At 40.9% G+C, this 22,998-nt stretch overlaps 1 protein-coding gene across 1 annotated transcript in view; it reads left to right on the top strand.

The window, feature by feature from the left end:
• The first annotated feature begins 7,671 nt into the window (after positions 1 to 7,671).
• LOC120020931 (collagen alpha-1(V) chain-like) overlaps positions 7,672 to 22,998 on the top strand; it is a 138,616-nt gene continuing 123,289 nt past the window's right edge. Inside the window, exon 1 of the mRNA XM_038964575.1 lies at positions 7,672 to 8,058. Coding sequence (XP_038820503.1) covers positions 7,959 to 8,058 — 100 coding nt within the window. The 5' untranslated portion in view covers positions 7,672 to 7,958. The remainder of the gene's footprint in view (positions 8,059 to 22,998) is intronic.

Raw genomic sequence — 22,998 nt, 5'->3', positions numbered from 1 at the left:
TATGTCACCAGAAAAACAGGCAGATTTTCTCATCCAGTCCAAATCATGAATCAGCTGGCATCATTTTAATGGATATATACAAAGAAATGTCAATTGAAAAAAGGTCAAATGAAACGATGTGCAGTTAGTTTGCAGTCTTTCCAGCTTCAGTTTGAAGTGATTGTGTTGCTGTGTTGTTGGCTAGCTCCTCTGAACAACAGTGTCAGAGAGCCCTTTTTCTATCCCAGGCGAAATCGCGCCTCATTAGCTCGTTGTTATGGATGTATCCAAATAAATGTCACTAGAAAACAGCTTAAACAAATGCAGATACTTTGCTGTTATTCTGGCTTTTTGACATGACTATAAGTTAGCCGTAGTTGCCTAGCTAAACAGACTTAATGATTATTAATGATATTTTAACACCATGCATTCATAGAACAATCATTTATCTTTATCCATTTATTTGAGGCTACCAGACAGCCCTTTTCATTATTTTGTCTTCAACACATTTTTGATTAGCCTATGCCAACACATTAATTTAATAGGCAAGTCAGTTAAGAACAAATTCTTATTTGACAATGACAGCCTTCCCCAGCCAAACCCTCCACTAACCCGGACAATGCTGGGCCAATTGTGCACTGCCCTGGGAGTCCTGATCATGGCCAGTTGGTTTGATCCCATACAGCCTGGGATCAAACCAAGATCTGTAGGGACGCCTCTAGCACGAAGATGCAGTGCCTTAGACCGCTGCACCACTCGGGAGACGCCGAGACATTACATAGGCCAGTGTGTTGAAGCCAAAATAATGAAAAGGGCTGTCTGGTAGCCTAAAAAAAATAGACAAAGATTTGTAGTCGAACAAGTAGTTCCATGTAAAGATATATATTTTTAACTTGACTTGTTCAACTTGGGATTTGACTTGGTCCCACCTCTAAATATTTGACAAATTTGCTTATACAGAAATTATTCAACATGTCTTCACCCGGGATTTGATCTCACAACCTCTTGGTTCGCGGTACTCCAATCTTCCTGCTACAGTACGTCACCTTGTCCGTGTCAGGTATCAGTTAATCTGACTACTAATGTGCCTTCACCCTGTTGCTTACACCAATCAAGTTGTTTCAGATCTACACAAGTGTCTGGCCCAATATGCAGATGCCCTAGAGACATCTTGGGACAGTGGTTAGGGTGTTAGGAATTGGTGTTGGTGGCCTAGTTTTGAGACTCTCTAGGGGAGTCACCCTACTCTCACATTCTTAGTAAATCTCAGCTCTGTTAAAAGCTGATTTTTTTGTTTGTTGATCATAGTGATTCAGGAGTGTCATTAAAACAGGTTATTATGTCCCACCAACATTATACAACTATACAGAAAGACCTTACATTTTTGATAGAAGTAAATCAAATCAATGCTGAGAAAATATTCAAATGAACTGCCAACGGACACAGACATTGCAGGAATGTCTGAATGCTTTGAACCAATAGGTTGAGTAGTTCAAATCACATGTGAGGGCATGTTAAATAACAATTGTTGCATAAATTAACAATGTAATCAAGCACTGTGTCAGGGCTGAGTTTGGGAAACCCTACTGTATGTTAAAAGCTCTGTGTGTAAGTATCCCTTACCAACAGACAAAAAGAGTGATTGGTTTACCTTATGGGGGAGAATGTTTCTTTGGTACAATCAGGCGACGTCCTGACAACTGATACACAGAAATGTTCTTGTAACGTTCCCATAAAATCTGTCTAGAACATTAATATCTTACGTTCTGAGAACGTGACAACCGTGTTCTGTGTACGTTCGGTGGGACGTTGATGGAACATTCTCCTAACCCCCCGAAAACCAGACACGGGAATGCTCTTGCAACGTTCTCATGAAATGTGTCTAACATGCATATTTGTCTTTCCACTTTCCATTTAGCTAATACTCTCTGATTGATCGTACCTGGAGGACAAGCCTCTGTTTGCCGACCTTTCTTTCCGACACAGCTTTTAGTACTAGAAGTCTAAGACAGTAACCTGCAGCCGTGGGGAGAACGTGAGGAGACAGGTGGGCAGGCTGAGTCATCAGAGACTATGGAGTTCCTTCCCTAATGACAGACAGTGTGTGCATCCCAAATGCCACCCTATTCCCATGGGCCCTGATCAAAAGTAGTACACTACATAGAGAATAGGGTGCCATTTGAGACATACACAGTGTTTTGTCTTCCTCTGAAGTGTGTATACTTTCCATGATTTTCAGTCTTAACATTTTAGCAGGTTCTTTTTGTTCTCTCCAATTTCCCTAACAGAAAGCGTATGTGTTGAGACACAAGGAAATGGAGGCGCACACAACGGTGGAAAATATGGTGTAATGCCATGGAGTCACGTGCCAAACAAGCTTTAACAATGTCCCATTAACACCAACATGTGTCTGCAGATACGTTCTGTCTATAAAAGCAATGGCTGCCTTGCTTGCTTATTTTCCAAAATAATGGAATTTTTATTTAACCTTTATTTAGCAGTCATGCTGAGACTACGTTCTCTTTTGCAGATGAGTCCTGCATGAATACATCAATAAACACCAATTACACTATACATATCTATACTGAACAAAAATATAAACCCATGAGCTGAAATAAAAGATCCCAGAATTTTTCCATAAACACAAAAAGCTTATTTCTCTCAAATTTTGTGCACAAATGTGTTTATATCCCTGTTAGTGATCATTTCTCCTTTGCCAAGATAATCCATTCACCTGACAGGTGTGGCATATCAAGAAGCTGATTAAACATCATGGTCATTACGCAGGTGAACCTTGTGCTGGGGACAATAAATGGCCACTCTAAAATGTGCAGTTTTGTCACACAAGACAATTCCACAGATGTCTCAAGTTTTGAGGGAGCATGCAATTGGCATGCTGACAGCAGGAATGTCCACCAGAGCTGCTGCCAGAAAATGGAATGTTAATTTTTCTACCATAAGTCACCGCCAACAACGTTTTAGAGAATTTGGCAGTACATCCAACCGGCTTCATAACCGCAGACCATGTGTAACCATGCCAACACAGAACCTCCACATCCGGCTTCTTCACCTGCAGGATTGTCTGAGACCAGCCCCCAAAACCACTGATGCAACTGAGGAGGATTTCTGTCTATAATAAAGCCATTGTGTGGGGATAAACTCTGCATCCCAAGTGGGTGGGCCTATGCCCTCCCAGGCCCACCCATGGCTACACCATTGCCGAGTCATGGGTTAGGGTCTAAGTAATTTATCTCAATTGACTGATTTCTTTTTGGTTCTGGGTATACCCTTTGCAGAGGGTTTTATCTAGAACATTCTATGTAGGGTTCTTTAAAGAAACCCCTGTATATGGTTCTACCTAGAACCCTCTATGAAGGGTTCTACAAATAACCATTTTATAATCTAAAGGTTCTTACTAGAACCATCTAAGGGTTCTATGGAGAACCCTTTTATCTTTGGATGGTTCTTCCTAGAACCCTCTATGAAGGGTTCCACCGGCCTTATTAGCCTTAAAAATTATATGATATATGCCAATACATTACATATATCATGAGGCCTTTCTTTGAGGGCCTTTCTTTGGTGTTAGGAATCTCATGGTTTACAGACCACATCTGGCCTGCAAGTCACATTATGCTGGCTTGCAAAGTGATTTGTAAATCCTATTGGAATCCAGACAAAGTTGGAATATCCAACAAGTGGAACAAGTGGAAAAGTCACCCGTAACCTGTATCCAGAATGACTGCCAGAGTATGGAAGATTTAGTACTGAGACTCAGCAGTGGAAAAAGTACTTAATTTTCATACTTGAGTAAAAGTAAAGATATCTTAATAGAAAATGACTCAAGTAAAAGTGAAAGTCACCCAGTAAAATACTACTTGAGTAAAAGTCTAAAACGTATTGTTTTAAATATACTTAAGTATCAAAAGTAAATATAATTGATAAAATATACTTAAGTATCAAAAGTAAAAGTAAAAGTACAAATCATTTCAACTTCCTTACATTAAGCAAATCAGACGGCACATTATTTTTTATTTTATTTAAATTGACGGATACCCAGAGCACGCTCCAACACTCAGACATAATTTACAAACTAAGCATTTGTGTTTAGTGAGTCTGCCAGATCAGAGGAAGTAGGGATGACCAGGGATGTTCTCATGATAAGTGTGTGAATTGGAATATTTTCCTGTCAAAATGTAATGAGTAATTTTGGGTGTCAGGGAAAATGTATGGAGTAAAAGTACATAATTTTCTTTAGGAATGTAGTGAAGTAAAAGTAAAAGTTGCTAGCAATATAAATAGTAAAGTAAAGATTCACAAAACATTTACTGAAGTATTACTTTAAAGTATTTTTACTTAAGTACTTTACACTTCTTCTGAGACTACCTGAATCATCTAAACTGGAACAACCATTTCAGTAACTGACGCAATAAATCCAACATACTGGATTAATTTAGAAAACGGTATGTTATTTATCTTTGTGTAGCATAAAATGTATCAACCAATCAATGTAAATGCAAAAACAGAGATATTAAAGTAAAAAACAATTCTGTAAATCTCCCTGCAATAGAGCATGATGGGAAATATTGTATATGGTTCTATGTAGAACCCTTCTTGCCTTCCAAATAATCTTTCTTGCCTTCCAAAGAATCGTCAAAGAACCCGTTCTTCCAAAAAGGGTTCTTCTGATCAAAACGGTTCTTGGTAGAACCCTATCCCTCTGCAAAGAAACCTTTTGGAACCCTTTTTTCGAAGAGTGTAGGATCCTGTGTGTGTGTGTGTGTGTGCGTGTGCTTTTGCTGCTGTGTTTGAATTCCCCCGTTCTGGCCTTTTGAGAATCTGTCATTAGAGAAGCCACAGCATCAGTTGAGTTCTGTGATTCAGCCCACATCACACCACTGTTTAGGAATGTTTTGACTCGTATGATGGGACAATTATAGGGTGACAGAAGATGATTAAACATCGGTACAGTAGAAGACAACCCAACTGAGTTTGTATGAGGCCATTTGGTGTCTTGAAGTTGGGAATTAGAAGCTTGAAAATGCAACCTGTTTCCCACCTCTCTTTAGAGATCATGAAGCATTGCATATTTTAGCATTATATTGTCACGCTCAAATGTGAGATTCCCATCATCCACTGAATCAGTCGAGATAAAGTATTACCCTACCTGTAATATGAACAGTCAGCAGTCAGTTAGCTGATCCACCGGGCCCGGCTACAACTTACCCATACTGTACTAAATGTCTGATTGGCAGTCAGCTGACCATAAGAATGATGGACGGACCAGAGTACTCTGGCTCTCACATCCAGCCTGGGAACAGCCAAGTAGCCAGGGAGATGTGACTGGGTCGGTAGGGAACAGCCAAACAGGAGGGATGGGATGGGAACCAGATAGTGTTAGGAGGAGTCATCTGGGACCAGCCAGAGATCTGCACCTCAATCAAAGCTTCAAAGCAAGGGGAAATTTCCTATACTTTTTTGAGTGTGGGGGAGAGAGTGGGAGACAGGGGGGAGGGGGAATAGAGAGAGAGAGAGAGAGAGACACACAGAGAGAGAGACACAGAGAGAGATAATGAGATAGAGAATCTAACAAGTAGAATAAACCTCTTCAGAATGGCATGGCTCACAATTTTTTATTTTTTATTCTCGGTAATACCAATCACCCCACTGAAGACATTCTTTAACAAAGTATACTCGGCCATAACAGACTTTATATGGGCAAATAAAAGTTTTGGAAGTTTTACATCTTCCAAAATCTGAGGGGGGTTTCAACCTTCCAGGCTTGGAATTGTATCAACTCGCCAACCGGGGCTTTTACTTGCGACATAATAGTTAAATGCACTAAAGAGGAACAATGCGTACATATTTAAGATACGCATGCTCATCCCCAGAATCTTTTCACGTGTCTATTTTCAAAGGATAAATCTAAGAACAGTACCTGCTTCATAGTTAAGAACACTATCCTAATGTGGAAGAAAAATAAACTAATTCTACAAGAACTAATATCATTCCCGAAAAACACCCTATGGAACAATCCTTGTATAGCTTTTCAGAATTCACAAAATTGGTTCACATGGAAAACTAAAGGCATAGAAACGTTAATGACTTGGTCATTTAAAGTAAACTAAAAGTAATACATTTACTTCCATGACAGAATTAAAAAGCAATTTTGGATTGGCCAACATACAGTAGATATGTTCATATATATGCTACTTAAAAAGCTTCATTTCACAAAAGGTCCATTTGAAATCTTTTGGACACCAGAATAATCTGGAGGGAATCCTATTTGAGTCAGAAAAGGATGTCCATATCTTTTCTGACTACTCCCCCTGCCCCTTAGCGACCCAGATCCACACCCCTTAGCCCTCCCTACCCCTGGTCCCGCACAGTAGCACTCCGGCCTCAGTCCAGACCGCCTGGATCCTCTCAGCCATTTTCACACCCCATTCCCCACATGGATTACAATGAGATTGCAATGCTTATTGCAATGCTCCATGTTGTGTGTTTAATCTAAAAAAAACACATCTGTGAGCATCTTTTAGAGGCCGTTTCATGGGAGACCGCCCCCCTACTGGACCAGCCATATGACACCTTCTGCAAAAAGGCCACCACATTCCAGGCATTCTCTGAAAGTGTACACACACAACAAATCTCACTTGAAGAGTTGTCACCTGGATGTACACTGATTTAGAAGATATGATGCAAATGTGAAAATGACACTTTGGTTGTTGAGAGATTTTTCCACATTTGTTCGAATTCAAGTAGTGTGATTTGCCAAAATGAAAGCCAATGAAATTCATATAAGTAACAATGAAAGATGATACCTTCTCTTCTTCCTAAATTATTATCAGGACAAACTTTTTTGGGGAAAATCAGTCAACACTCAAGCTACAACTACGTCAATGAATGCTACATCACATTATTACATGTTAACTATATTTTGTAGATGATTGTACAGTAATAGTAAGAGAGTAGTGTTATTGCAAAACGTGTTACCGAATTTAGATGTTATTGTGTTCTAAATATATGAGTCCCATTCCACGAGCATGGCTGAAGATCTATGCCAGTGTCAATGGATCAGCACCTCACCGACCCTGCACGCTCCAGTTGTCATGCGTGTCAGAGGGACAGCTGGGGCAGGTGCATATCAGTCTTATAATTTACAGCTCATTTTGGAGGATACCTGCAACCCGTATGTATTTGCAGTAGTCTAGGTCTGCTGTTCGATACAGTTTATAACTTCACAGTGTGTCCAAAAGCCTAATTCTCTTTGTTATAATTCAAATTATTAGAATGGCTTCACATTAGCTGTAACGGGGGAAAAAATAATGTATCCTTTTGAATATGAAAACAACATTTATCTGTTCTTGTCCAAAACGTTTTTGTATCTCCCGCTTTAACGCCCCTTCTCAAAATTGGCAGATTTTGTTGGTAAGGGAATCTATGTTTACAATGTTAGGTCTACCCCTGAGTCCAGATTGTAGCCACGGTTTGAAGCAGAAAGTTCAGCGCACGGAGAGAGGGCGTAAAACCATTACAAAACGTTCCTCTATTCCACAGCCAATGGCAAGGCCCGATCTATAAATATAGCCTTCTGATTTGCTTTCCTGTCCTGTTCCTAGCCTGACTGACAGCCTGCAGGAAATATTTTTTTCCTCCGACTTTAGTTCCAAGGGCTCCAGTGAGATTGAGAGGGGGCAACACTTCTGATCAGAGGCTCAACAGCGCAGGGTAGTTTCTTCAGAGGAGCGAAGAGGAGTGGAGAGGAAGAGTGCGCGAGAGAGGGTTCCCCATCCTTCACAGAAACTGGAGGAATCCACACTCTAAAACTAATGGCTGCTTGAGAAAATAATAATTTCCCCCCTCTCTTTCTCTGGGACCTTTGGCTACTAGTTCTCTCCTAATCAGAAATTGTCACAAGTATTTTTTTCAGTTGCTCTTGAAAAATTTATCCGCCTTTGCCGTGGACGTCACTGGCGACCATGGATACCCATATAAGATGGAAAGTAAAACGGAGGATAAAGGACGCGCAAATCACTTTAGCAATAATTCTACTTTTTGTCACATCGCAAGCCAGTTCAGGTAAGATCACTTTCGAACACCGCAGCCTGAATTTTTGCAGGCTATTGCTTCTTAGCACTTTTTGTCCCGTCGTCTGTTTTAGACAGTGAAATGTTCTCATGTGCAACAAGTGCCTATCATACCCGTGTGTCCCGGTTGCAGCAGCAATTGTACGCCTCTCTAAAAAAAAGTGCTTTAGTTGTCTGGTTTCTGGAATGTGGTCCACATTATTGGTGTCATAAACTGAAATGACCTGGGGCCCGGTGAAGGATTTGAAATGGCACTGGTGCTTGTTCGCATACTTTGTCCTGCAAAGTTCTCTCCAGTTTGTTGTCAAAGTTTATCGATTTGTTAAGACCCGATGCATAGAGGACTTGCAGCGCCAACGAGAACTTATTTTCCATGAACTTGTGCCAAAAGTTTTCTCTCTCATCCATTCAGATGAATTTCGCTGCCTCCAGCGATGGATTTGTTCACTCTGAAAGATGGGGTCCTCCTGCGACATCTATAGTGCTACTTCTGAGGCACATATTTTTTGCATACATTATTAGTGTCTTTAAAACTTTATTGTGTTGGGCGCCCATAGGCTACACGTTGCCATGGGGTTTGTAGGCCTACTTTATAGATATATAGAGTATACCTTTTATTCCCTGCCTAGTGTTGAGTTGATCAACCTGGAAACAATGCTCTGTATTACTTTGTATGGCATGATATCATCTTTCTTTTTTAGGCCTACTTAATTGCATTTTATGTAGCATAACTGCAAAAAAACATTATGTAGCTTTTGTGGATATGATATCAAAAAGATAGCAATTGCCTTCGTTTTCATATATGGCAACATTTTGGCTTAAGTTGGTATTTTAAACTTGATGACAAGCACATCCAACACTGTCCTCCAGATTCCCACATGAAAGAGTAAGTCAAAGGGGTATTTCTTTAATGAGAAACAGAATGGAGCTCAGCTCTCACGAGAGGGCGTGCCCGTCCGTCGTCTGAAGTAGCAGGGTGGAGCCTACACTTGGCATCTCATTTTGGGCATGGATGCGCGTGGACTTTTTCTGACGCACCTCATAACCTCTATAAACAGTGCAATGTCTCTGTGAAATCTTCAAGGTTATTAAAAAAAAAAGAATATCCCATAAATATTTGGCTGGCAATCCCCCAGCATTCCAGCTGTCTGTTTTATGTGCCCTGTGATGACAAAACAAGGTTATTTATGATCACCTGTAACCTTTTTAAATGGTGTGCCCGTGGACCTATATTGTTTTGCAATCATGCTGTTTTACCCTACTTTTCAACACCCTTATTAGAATGTCAAATCCCTTTTGGAAATGAGTTGAATGAGTTAGGACTGAATGGGATGCATGATAGCCTCATTGGTTTCGGTTTTTGGGTTCGTCAATGGTTATTTGGACATTTGCTTATCAGGATTAGGCAAAGGTGGTGCTTAAACCGCTTCGCCTTGAGTGATTTGTAGAGGGGGGGGCTCTGGCTGAGAGTTTTCGTTACGCGAGGGTGGAGACTTCTTTTTTTGCCGGACCTCTCAATTTCTAACAGGGACGAATACAGAAGTTAATCACGCAGCTGACCAAATTACGCAAGATTTTACTTCTGGGCTAACAGAGATTAGATGTAGCTAGGTGAAGGAGGGGGGTTCGAGCCATGGACAGGAGCAATGGGGTGGGGGTATGAGTCAGGCCAAGGCCCAGTGGCCTGGCCTACATATATTCTTAGCTCACTGGACTGCCTGGCATGGTAGGTGGCCTCAGCCTGAATGGTGCTACAGTGGAGCTCTCAGTCAGTCAACCAGCTGGGTCAACCAGACAGCCAGCCAGTCAGTCAGCCAGCCATAAGGCTGTTAGATAAAGAGATAGCCTGGTCTGTTCTCTCCACATACCTCAAAGGACAAGGCAGAAAAAAAACACATCTGAGCTGAAGATGTGGAGAGCTGGAGTGGATTATATTCAATTCCCCCCAGTCAACCTAAGTTGCATGGACGTGCACAGACATGTCAGAGTGGTGTGCTAATGATGGAAACAAATTCATATTCATGTAAATGATAAATGCAGACTGATTGTTGATTATTCCCTTGTTGGGTTACACAAGGGGTTGGCCTTGAACTTTTTCCCTGTAAAAGAAATGGCCAGGTCAATCTCTCGAAAAAGAGGTCTTCTGTTTCCAAATCAACCTGGTAAATGAATGGTAAAAAAAATCCAAGGGCTGTGGTCTTGTCATTGGTTATATGTGATTGACCGAACCATACCCAGTTCCTAGCAATTATTTATGTATACACTAAATGACTGACAGGAGGCGCTGTTTTGAAGCTACCACACCTCCATCATTCTAGAAACCATTTAGGAAACTCTATACATGCATTTACTAATGTCTACATTTGTTTTTGCCAAGTTTATTCTATTCCAGACACCTTAATGCATACCTTTAAATTATATAATGTAAGCTAAACATACAAATAAAAAAAAATATATACATTTTTTCCCTTAAAGTATAGTTTTTAGAAAGTACTAATTTTACTGTCCCCATTACAACAATAAATACTTAAATACATGTAATTTTGTTCTTGAAACATTTTAAATTAAATACTTTATAATTCCATTCATTCCAATGGAGTACTGTTTTTCTGAGCAGTGCCAATATGGCCTCTCAATGGCCAAAACATAGCATCAACATTACAGGGTTCATATACATCATTACTTCCGAGTCATGTCAGAATAGCTCCAGATGACTTGGAGAGTTGGACTGGAGTTTTACTAGGATTATAGGGCGTTGGACAGAACTCACTATGAAGCTGCTGGCTGCTGGCTTTAATCAACTCTTAAAGACCAACAGAAGAAAACAACCAGAGTTAAAAGATTGCCTGTGATGCTGCAACACTTCCTGAAACCAGTACACATGCAAGTATGAGTGCAAGTATGAGTGCAAGTATGAGTGAAGTTTTTATAACTCGGTATTGGCTAGCAAGAGCCTTATTTCATTGCTATTGTTGCCAATGTCAACCTAAGCATTTTTTTTATTCAAAAATGTAACCATCAATCATGAAAATATATATTTTACAGGGAATAAGCAGAATACATATTCTAGCTAGATTATCAAGAATAACTTTTAAACTGAAACATACATAGTGTGTAACAGCTGTTGAATTCCACCAGGTTACCTGATTAACAGGTTACAGTGCAAAAAAAATACTCCTGTATCAAGATCAGACAGGTCTTGATTAGGGTTGCACATTTTGGGGAATATTCAGAGGTGGAAACTTTCCGTGGGAATAAACCAGAATATATGGGAATTAACGGGAATAAATAGGAATTAATGGAAATATATGAAAATGAATACAATTTAAATGTAGATGTTTTTTGCATTGGATATATTTGCCATATCATAAAGAGACAGAAACATACAGTGCCTGGCAAAAGTATTCACCCCCTTGGTGTTTTTCCTATTTTGTTGCATTACAACCTGTAATTTAAATAGATTTTTATTTGGATTTCATGTAATGGACATACACAAAATAGTTCAAATTGGTGAAGTGAAATGAAAAGAAATCTAAAAAATTTAAAACTGAAAAGTGGTGCTTACATGTGTATTCACCCCATTTGCTATGAAGCCCCTAAATTAGATCTGGTGCAACCAATTACCTTCAGAAGTCACATAGTTAGTTAAATATAGTCCACCTGTGTGCAATCTAAGTGTCACATGATCTGTCACATGATCTCAGTATATATACACCTGTTCTGTTCAGAGTCTGCAACACCACTAAGCAAGGGACACCACCAAGCAATCGGCACCATGAAGACCAAGGAGCTCTCCATACAGGCCAGGGACAAAGTTGTGGAGAAGTACAGATCAGGGTTGGGTTATAAAAAAATATACCCGAAACTTTGAACATCCCACAGAGCACCATTAAATCCATTATAAAAAATGGAAAGAATATGGCACCACAACAAACCTGCCAAGAGAGGGCCGCCCACCAAAACTCATGGATCAGGCAAGGAGGGCATTAATCAAAGAAGCAACAAAGAGACCAAATATAACCTGAAGGAGCTGCAAAGCTCCACAGTGGAGATTGGAGTATCTGTCCATAGGACCACTTTAAGCCGTACACTCCACAGAGCTGGGCTTTACTTAAGAGTTGCCTAAAAAAAATAAGCAAACATGTTTGGTGTTCGCCCAAAGGCATGTGGGAGACTCCACAAACATATGGAAGAAAGTACTCTGGTCAGATGAGACTAAAATTGAGCTTTTTGACCACCAAGGAAAACACTGTGTCTGGCGCAAACCCAACACCTCTCATCACCCCGAGAGCACCATCCTGATGCTTCCACCACCATGCTGTGTGGATATTTTTCATTGGCAGGGACTGGGAAACTGGTCAGAATTGAAGGAATGATGGATGGTGCTAAATACAGGGAAATTCTTGAGAGAAACCTGTTTCAGTCTTCCAGAGATTTTATACTGGGACGGAGATTCACCTTCCAGCAGGACAATGACCCTATGCATACTGCTAAAGCAACACTCGAGTGGTTTAAGGGGAAACATTTAAATGTCTTGGAATGGCCTAGTCAAAGCCCAGACCTCAATCCAATTGAGAATCTGTGGTATGACTTAAATATTGAAGGAGCTGGAGCAGTTTTGCCTTGAAGATGGGCAAAAGATGGGCAAAAGTCCCAGTGGCTAGATGTGCCTAAAGAGACATACCCCAAGAGACTTGCAGCTGTAATTGCTGCAAAAGGTGGCTGAACAAAGTATTGACTTTGGGGGGTGAATAGTTATGCACACTTAAGTTTTCTATTTTTTTGTCTTATTTCTTGTTTGTTTCACAATAAAAAATATTTTGCATCTTCAAAGTGGTAGGCATGTTGTGTAAATCAAATGATACACCCCCCCCCAAAATCTATTTTTATTCCAGGTTGTAAGACAACAAATTTGGAAAAATGCCAAGGGGGGTGAATACTGTAAACCTTTCACCTTATCATAAGTAGACATAATTGCAAATGATTAAATCCTTCCAATAGAAATACAAAAATTATGAGTTAGTTACAAATTGAACATTAATTAAATGAGTTGACTCTTCACATGGGATGATTTCCCTGAACAACAAAAGAAAGGGAATATTGAATGATCCCCAATGATCCATCGCATGTCCCAAAAATGTTTTCAACATACATCTGTAAAATGATAGTCTAGAAACTAAAGCTTTGGTTGTCTTCCTCTCAGGCTTCCATGTCTTCTCCTTGGACCTCCTCAATGTCCACCTCTTGAAAATCAGACTCTGAGGCCTCATCTTCACTGCCACTTTCCAACCTTGTTGAGGATGGCTCAGTCAGGCTCAAAAAGCCTCACATTTGCCCGGATGGCCACCAATTTTTAACCCTTATATTGGTCAGCCTGTTGCGTACTTTGGTGTGTGTGTTCCCAAACAAGAACCAGTTGCGCTCTGAGGCGGCTGATGTTGGTGGGATTTGGAGGATGATGGAGGCAACAGGGGAAAGAGCCTCAGATCCACAAACTCCCTTCCACCAGGTGGCTGATGAGATATGTTGGCACGACTGCCATATTGCATCTCCATCCCAAAGCCCTTGCTTGGAAGTGTACTTCGCCAGACTGCCAAGAACCTTGCCCTCATCCAGGCCAAGTTGGCGAGACACGGTAGTGATGACACCATAGGCCTTGTTGATCTCTGCACCAGACAGGATGCTCTTGCCAGCATACTTGGGGTCCGCTGCGGCATGTATGGGCTTCAGGCAGAAGTCTTCACGCTTTTTGATGTACACTGCTCAAAAAAATAAAGGGAACACTTAAACAACACAATGTAACTCCAAGTCAATCACACTTCTGTGAAATCAAACTGTCCACTTAGGAAGCAACACTGATTGACAATAAATTTCACATGCTGTTGTGCAAATGGAATAGACAAAAGGTGGAAATTATAGGCAATTAGCAAGACACCCCCAAAAAAGGAGTGATTCTGCAGGTGGTGACCACAGACCACTTCTCAGTTCCTATGCTTCCTGGCTGATGTTTTGGTCACTTTTGAATGCTGGCGGTGCTCTCACTCTAGTGGTAGCATGAGACGGAGTCTACAACCCACACAAGTGGTTCAGGTAGTGCAGTTCATCCAGGATGGCACATCAATGCGAGCTGTGGCAAAAAGGTTTGCTGTGTCTGTCAGCGTAGTGTCCAGAGCATGGAGGCGCTACCAGGAGACAGGCCAGTACATCAGGAGACATGGAGGAGGCCGTAGGAGGGCAACAACCCAGCAGCAGGACCGCTACCTCCGCCTTTGTGCAAGGAGGTGCACTGCCAGAGCCCTGCAAAATGACCTCCAGCAGGCCACAAATGTGCATGTGTCAGCATATGGTCTCACAAGGGGTCTGAGGATCTCATCTCGGTACCTATTGGCAGTCAGGCTACCTCTGGCGAGCACATGGAGGGCTGTGCGGCCCCACAAAGAAATGCCACCCCACACCATGACTGACCCATCGCCAAACCGGTCATGCTGGAGGATGTTGCAGGCAGCAGAACGTTCTCCACGGCGTCTCCAGACTCTGTCACGTCTGTCACATGTGCTCATGTGCTCAGTGTGAACCTGCTTTCATCTGTGAAGAGCACAGGGCGCCAGTGGCGAATTTGCCAATCTTGGTGTTCTCTGGCAAATGCCAAACGTCCTGCACGGTGTTGCGCTGTAAGCACAACCCCCACCTGTGGACGTCGGGCCCTCATACCACCCTCATGGAGTCTGTTTCTGACCGTTTGAGCAGACACATGCACATTTGTGGCCTGCTGGAGGTCATTTTGCAGGGCGCTGGCAGTGCACCACCTTGCACAAAGGCGGAGGTAGCGGTCCTGCTGCTGGGTTGTTGCCCTCCTACGGCCTCCTCCACGTCTCCTGATGTACTGGCCTGTCTCCTGGTAGCGCCTCCATGCTCTGGACACTACGCTGACAGACACAGCAAACCTTTTTGCCACAGCTCGCATTGATGTGCCATCCTGGATGAACTGCACTACCTGAGCCACTTGTGTGGGTTGTAGACTCCGTCTCATGCTACCACTAGAGTGAGAGCACCGCCAGCATTCAAAAGTGACCAAAACATCAGCCAGGAAGCATAGGAACTGAGAAGTGGTCTGTGGTCACCACCTGCAGAATCACTCCTTTTTTGGGGGTGTCTTGCTAATTGCCTATAATTTCCACCTTTTGTCTATTCCATTTGCACAACAGCATGTGAAATTTATTGTCAATCAGTGTTGCTTCCTAAGTGGACAGTTTGATTTCACAGAAGTGTGATTGACTTGGAGTTACATTGTGTTGTTTAAGTGTTCCCTTTATTTTTTTGAGCAGTGTATTTCAGAACTGCAGTTTTCTCTGCTTGAAGAAACAGTGAAGTGGGCAGGGCAGTACGGATTTCTTCTCTTACATCTGCAAGCAGAGTCTGAACATCAGACAGGATGGCATTGTCTCCCTCAATCTGTGCAATGGCTACTGCTATAGGTTTTAGGCTGGATCCTCTTGATGAGGCTGTCCATATCGGCAGATTGTGATATGGCCATTTCTTAGAGAGACTCCATCCCCTCCAGGAGACTGTCAAACATGTTGACAACACCACCCTAACGGGTGTTGCTGGGCATCTTCAATGTGGTGCTCTTATTCTTCTCACTTTGCTTGGCGAGGTAGATTGCTAATATAACTTGATGACACTTCACATACCTAACCATTTCCTTGGCTCTCTTGTAGAGTGTATCCATTGTTTTCAGTGCCACGATGTCCTTGAGAAGCAGATTCAATGCATGAGCAGCACACCCAATGGTTGTGATGTGAGGGTAGGACCAAGCAGCCTTCATGTTCACTGCATTGTCTATCACCATTTCAAATACCTTCTGTGATCCAAGGTCATTGATGACTGCCTTCAGCTCATCTGCAATGTAGAGACCGGTGTGTCTGTTGTCTCATGTGTCTGTACTCTTGTAGAATACTGGTTGAGGGGTGGAGATGTAGTTAATTATTCCTTGCCCACGAACATTTGACCACTCATCAGAGATGATTGCAATACAGTCTGCTTTCTCTATGATTTGCTTTGACCGTCACTTGAACTCTGTTGAACTCAAATGAGCAAATGAGTAGATAAAACATGTCCGGTTGGAGGGGTGTATGCTGGGCGAAGAACATTCAGAAATCTCTTCTAATACACGTTGCCTGTGAGCATCAGAGGTGAACCAGTTGCATACACAGCTCGAGCAAGACCTTCATCAGCATTTCTCTGACTACGTTCCTCCATTGAGTCAAAAAACTTCTGATTCCAGGAGGACCATGAGCTGTTGCTATCGATAAGGTGTCTGATTCATAATTTTCACCTCGAATAGAAGTAGAGGGACTTTTGTCAGAGGTTGCTTGTTGTGAGCGCTGAGGGAACTTTATGCACTTGGCCAGATGATTCTGCATCTTTGTTGCATTCTTCACATCTGATTTGGCACAGTATTTGCAAATGTACACAGCTTTTCCTTCTACATTGGCTGCAGTGAAATGTCTCCATACATCAGATAGTGCCCGTGGCGTTTTCCTGTAAAGATTTGTAAAAGAAATTGTAAAAAAACAACAAATACAATTCCATCTACAGATAAATAGTTAAGCAGTTAGATTAAACAACTCCTTTGTAAGATAAATGTTTTAAAATGAAACATGTATGGAAACAGGTGAATTAACACTCCTCAGTTAGCAGGCTCAAGCAAGTGAAAACCCACATGGTAGCAAAAACTAACTAGCAGAAATTGTTAACAAGTTAGAAATGATTTAAACACACTTTGCTGTAGGCTACTATTTACTACTAAACAAAAAATCATGTATGTCAAGTAAAATATATTCAGCCCACCCAGTATTGTAATCAAAACTTACCAGAAAGCATGTAGTCCTTAGCTCAGACAGTGTAGTAGTGTGGGCTCAATAGCATCTCATTAGTGTGCAAGATCTTGAGAATCAGCTGTACATGTGATGGAAGAGTGCATTGCACATGCGATGGAAGAATGCACTGTGCTTGCAGAGGGTTGCAATTCCATTGAATTGGGGATAGTAATTTACTGGAGTAAGACTGGAGTCTGTGGTTTAGTAGGGTGTGGTGTTCAAATAGTTATTTTTGGCCACTGGTGAGGGTAAATGTAATTCTGGTTAATCTGTTCTGTTGTATTGTCAACCATGTTATGGTTGACCACTGATACTTTTGTAGCTTCAATAAGTCTTTCGCAAGAGTTTGAGTTCCCAAAATTGGGATAGTTACCGCTTTATAGTATTTAAATTATAATGTTGTACATTTAAGAGTTGCTTAAGAGTTGCCTAAATGAAATTGAAATTGACATTTGCAGTGTACAAACTTAACATGATTAACATGAATGACATTTGTTCTCACAAGTAGCCAAAAATAACTATCTCAAAGCCATGTCCCCAATAGGCCACGCCTTTGGATTATTCAAACATGGGTTCATTTAACCATCAGTTATGTTTTTATTGACTTTCATGCTGGGTTGACCAAGCAGGTGCATCTTTTTTTAATGTAATCCATAGGTTATTTTCAGGAGGCATGGCCTATTGGGACTGTGGCTTTCAGCTAAGTCTTCTTGGCAACCTGTGAGATTAAATGTAATTCCTGTTCATCACTTACTGTTTTTACACTGCAAATTTCCTCCAATATATTTGCACATTACATATTTTTATATACATTCAATAGAATTATTTAAATATCCTAGTAATGTGGTAGCTATCCAAACATTGGGCTACACATCAATACTCATTGGATTCTTCACTCAACCTTAATGTGTGTTGATAATACAACAGAACAGATTAACTGGAATGAGATTTGCTCTCACGGGTAGCCAAAAATAACAATCTGAAAGCCACGCCGCTACTAAGCCATGCCATCTCATTTAAGCCATCATCTCATCTGAGCATGGTGGATCATAGCTCAATAACCAAACTAAAGCCTTGTCCACGTTGACAGTTTTTTGGCATATCTGATTCGAAACTGTTCGTTTTCCTGCAGTCTGAACAACCAAAAAGGACATGGAATCAAATATTTCAAGCCACATTTCAAACCACTTAATTCACTTGCCCTCAAGTGGTTTTTGGACTGTTATTTGGCACATCTGGTTGATTGCTAGCTACTCTGTTGACCGTTTGACAAGAACATGTGGTAGCTAACTAGTTTGTTAATGGTTTACAGAGAAGTTAGTGAATGTGCTAGAAAGCTAAACAGCTACCTAGCTAGCTAGTTGACTGCTGTCACTAGCCATTAAGGACTCATTTTGAAAGTTGTATCATCTTATCCTTTGAGGCTTTAGAAGTGTTATTACACCACTCTTTTGAACATTTAAAGCAAATGGGAAACATCTATGGCAGGCATTGCTGTCACCTTAACTTGCTACAAACTTCCGAGTGATAGGTAGCACAAGCACCACCAACAGCCACTGTGCACACACCCGTCTTTACTATGACAACTAGTGTAGCCATGTCAGCAAATGACTGCTGTCTGAACACACATTATTTCGATTTGGTTACTTGTAACTTGCTGTTTGGACAGTCAAAATGGATGTAAGAAACAAAACTGATTTGTGATCCGTTTTAAGAAGCTTGGCGTATGTCGTACATCACTATTTCACAGGAGAGGCATTTGAACGCATTTGAACAAAAAAAGTTTTTGGGCAGAAATGGCTTCCGGAACATGTGAACTTTCATGTGCCTTAATTACAAACTTGTATGTAATCTGTAAATATGAATATAATTGTTAAATTACGAGACTAGTTGGTTTAGCCACAGAAGAAGACAGGAACCTTCCCGCTAAAGTGCAAAGGTGTTGCTACTGCTCTCAACAACATTGCTGCCCAGAATTTTGCAGGTGCTATCGACAAAGATCAGTGAGAAAAAGTTGTGATGGACTACTTTCTGCACACGGTCAGTGTGAACCGGAGTGACTTAACACAACAATGGGAAAAACATTGATGAACGCTTCGCGGCAGCGGGTCTTTTCCGTTTGGTTTGTACAGTTAGCTACAAACCAATCGGGAAAGACACGCTGCCGTGAAACGTTCATCCATGTATACGGGTAAGACTATAGCTACATTTTCAGATAATATACGTTTCTAATTTGGTCAGAAAGTTGTTTTCATTGCAAATTAAAGCATACTTTTAGCTAGCTAGCGAACTTTTGCTTGCTGGCTCGCTAGCTAACGTTCCGTAGTAATATTATTTGTATTTTAGATAGCCATTTGCATTGCTAGTTATAACCTAATGTTAGCTAGCTAACATTGAACCTAGTTGGTTAGCTTTAGGTACCTGCAGATTCATACTCCAGCATTTCATGGATGGTGGCTAGCTATGACAATCCATTTGTACTGTAGCTATGGGTTGGAATTACGGTTAATTGATTAGCTTGCTACATGTGTAAACAAAAAACACTTTGTCAGATGATTACACAACCCATGAATTTAGCCAGGTGTGTCTGGGGGTGATTACGGCCATCTATTGTATTTCATGAACATGTCTAGACAATAGTGAACTATCCACTTAGCTAGATGTGGCTGGGGGGGTTCTACATTGAACCATATATAATATTTCCCAGCCTGCTGTATTCACGGGGCGATTTTCAGAATTGTTTGTTTTACTGTAGTATCTGTGTTTTGGCATGTACATTGATTGGTCGATTAGTTTTATGCTACAGAAAGATAAATAACATACCGTTTTCTAAACGAATCCAATCTGTTGGATTCATTGCACCCGTTACTAAAGTGATTGTTCCAGTTTAGATGACTGAGGTAGTCTCAGTATTTCCTATTTTGGCAGTCATTCTGAAGGCAGGTTGCGGGTGATCAACAATTCCGCTTGTTGGATAAGCCCAACTCTGTCTGGATTACTTGGAGTGATTACTGTAAACTGTCAGATGTAGTGTGTCAGGATGTATCCAAGGACCTGGATTCATTGCGTTAAACAGTGTATCAGAATCTGACATAAAATCTGACACATTTCTAGCGGATACTTTCGAAACCCCACTATTCAGGTCCGGGAACGTTTGATGTCAAGATGAAATGACACTGTAAGACACACTTTGACACAGGTCATTTTAGGCGGTGTTAGGGTACATGAGAAAATGGTCAGCTTTGATTTACAACTTGTGAGAGCTGTGTCGTATCAGAGCAGACACACTTTATAGTTAGCTGGTAACTCAAACTAATGAGTCCAGGTTCTCCAGGGGGTTCAGCAGTAAAGAACACATTATCATGACCTAAACCAGATAACCCCTCTATATTCCCAGGGAAGGACTGACTGCTGACCTGGGAGCACACCCATCTCTTTCAGACACATCCATCCAGACAACCTTTGGTTCTGATCAGGCTTACTAGTCACCACCTACTGTAGACCGGTCCCAGATCTGTTTGCACTGTCTTGCCAACTCATGAGTAGCTGAGTTGGTAAGACCGCACAAACAGATCTGGGATCAAGCTAGACTTCACCTACACAGTGGAACTACTGCATCATTGTCTATCTCTAGACTAGAGGATTCTAGATGTCTATCTGTGATTGCTTACTACACATGCAACATCGTCTACATGGCAGAGTCTAGGCCTATCGGTTTACCACGTGGTTGATTTTTATGTTTTCAACACAGTGTAACAAATTTGAAGCAATGTGTTGAGTAATATCATTCCAATATCAACACAGCTTTGGAGTAGCCCCAAGAAGGCACCATTCTCCACTGAAATTATATAAATGAAACCTTTTTTTATTTCAGTTGTGATATGAAACACTTTTTATGATTAGGCATACTGTACAAATTAACACGTTAACGCTCACACATGATAATACTCTTTACTGATAATAATGTAAAGATTTTATCTGGAAATAATTGACATATAATTAATAAGGGGTGTGTTGTTTCTTGTGGCTATTGGTTTGTACCATTTACTGGTTTTGGCCTTCCTTTTGTTGAGAAATATTTGCAGTAAATACCCATATGTCTTGTTTTCCTTTTCTCTTTCTAAATTGGATCCTGTATATTTTTTTTTACACAAGCCTCAGGTCAATACAATCCAGTTTTAATTGTGTGGTGGTTTAATACACCATTTAATTGTCCTAGAACTCTTAGCAAACAGAAAGTTCCAGGCCCAAACCTCATCAAAGATGGTGACAATGACAAGGAGAGAACAAAACAGAACCGTTCTCACACTATCAAGACCTACGTTTTCTATAATGGTAGTCATTTGATCTGCACAAGGATCAGATATATAATGACACACATGTATTTCTACTAACGTTAATCCCACGTGTCATCAGAGGTAGAGATTGACCTCAGTTCAGTGTTTATAGAGTTGATTTATGACCCGGTTATCTTCTCTTGGCATAAATGAGAGTACAGAGAGAAAGTCTGGTAACAACTTGAGACCAATAGGACACGGGTGTCCTGGGTAGAGCTGGGTAATATGGACAAAATCCATATTGCGACGATTTGCCTCAATTGATGCGATAAGGATAAATAGAACAGTACATTTTATAACATTAATGTGCACCATATTTTAAAATGATATTTTAAACTACTGTTACTAGATTGATGGTTGTAGCCATCAATTGTCCAATTAACAATGACCCATATTAGCAAACCTATTTAATTTCAAACTGTACTTTCTCTAGTACAGGCTACTTATCGTAATAAACAATAACTGCAGAATGCCCGCGTTAAGTGATTGGCATGGTCGGTGTCGATAATGTTCTGTTTTATCATCCCAGTTCTAGCCCTGGGTGTGGTGGGTGGGGTCAGTTAAAGTTTGAGGATCATGACCTTCAGGTGACCAGCGCTGCCAGATGTACAGTTTCAGAGCCTGAGGAAAGGAATGTCTGCTTTAGGATTGACCAGTCGTTGAACTTCTACTATTCCTGGTTTTACTTAACTGGGGTGAGTTTTAGAAAAACACAGAAATCATCTTTAGCCGTAAGATCATCGTTCAACCATTGCCTAGTGCTAAATAGGATTTTTGTGCTTTTGTGCACTGGCTGCTTAGGACATGAGGGACACATACTGTAAATAAAGAGAAAGAGGTGCATTTTGGGTACTTTGTCGAACTTGCATGACCTGATTAACAGGCACAAAATAGTCTGGAATGTTTTGCTTTGGAACACCATGCCCATTCTCCATTCTGGCTTTGATGACATTTTCAAGAACTAAAAACAAAGATGGTAGAATGTGATTTAAAGGCCCAGTTTTTGATTTTCATGTGTTTGATATATACAGTATTTCCACACTATGTGGTTGGAATAATACTGTGAAATTGTGAAAATAATGATCATGCCCTTTTAGTGTAAGAGCTGTTTGAAACGACTGCCTGAAATTTCTGCCTGTTTTGGTGGGATGGAGTTTTGGCCTGCCTGGTGACATCACCAGGCAGTTAATTAGTTAGTTGACCAATAAGAAAGAGAGTTCAAACTTCTCTACAGCTAGTTTTCAGCTAGTTTTCAGTTTCCCCCTTCCCACTCAGACCACTCCCAGACAGTCCTAGGAAAATTCTTGCTTGAGAAATGGCTCTTTGCTAAGAAGCTTTTTTTGTATATTTTTGACCAGTAAGGTACTTAATTGCTTGCTACACAGAAATGATTTGATTTTGAGATAGAAACGGGTGCATTGGGCGGTTGAAACACGGGTGATAAATAGCTGACTTACTGACTCTATCTAGCTGACTCTGTCTCTATCTAGATCTTGATTTAAATAACTTTAATTCCTTGAGCTCTATGAGGTCATTTTTATTTGGCTCTCTTGGGGAAGTTGTATTAGCTGTATTAGCCATCTGGCTGCCTTTGAGGCCATGTCTTTGCTTCCAAATGGTCAGTTTATGTGGATGCTAAAGTCACCCAGCAGAATCAATGGAACCTTTTCACAAAGCTTCACACACATTTCAGTGTTTTGGTCTCTTTTTCTAATG

This window comes from Salvelinus namaycush, chromosome 26 (genome assembly GCF_016432855.1).
Source record: "Salvelinus namaycush isolate Seneca chromosome 26, SaNama_1.0, whole genome shotgun sequence".
In the NCBI taxonomy this organism is placed as follows: Eukaryota; Metazoa; Chordata; class Actinopteri; order Salmoniformes; family Salmonidae; genus Salvelinus; species Salvelinus namaycush.
This window is presented reverse-complemented; position numbering and strand designations above follow the sequence as displayed.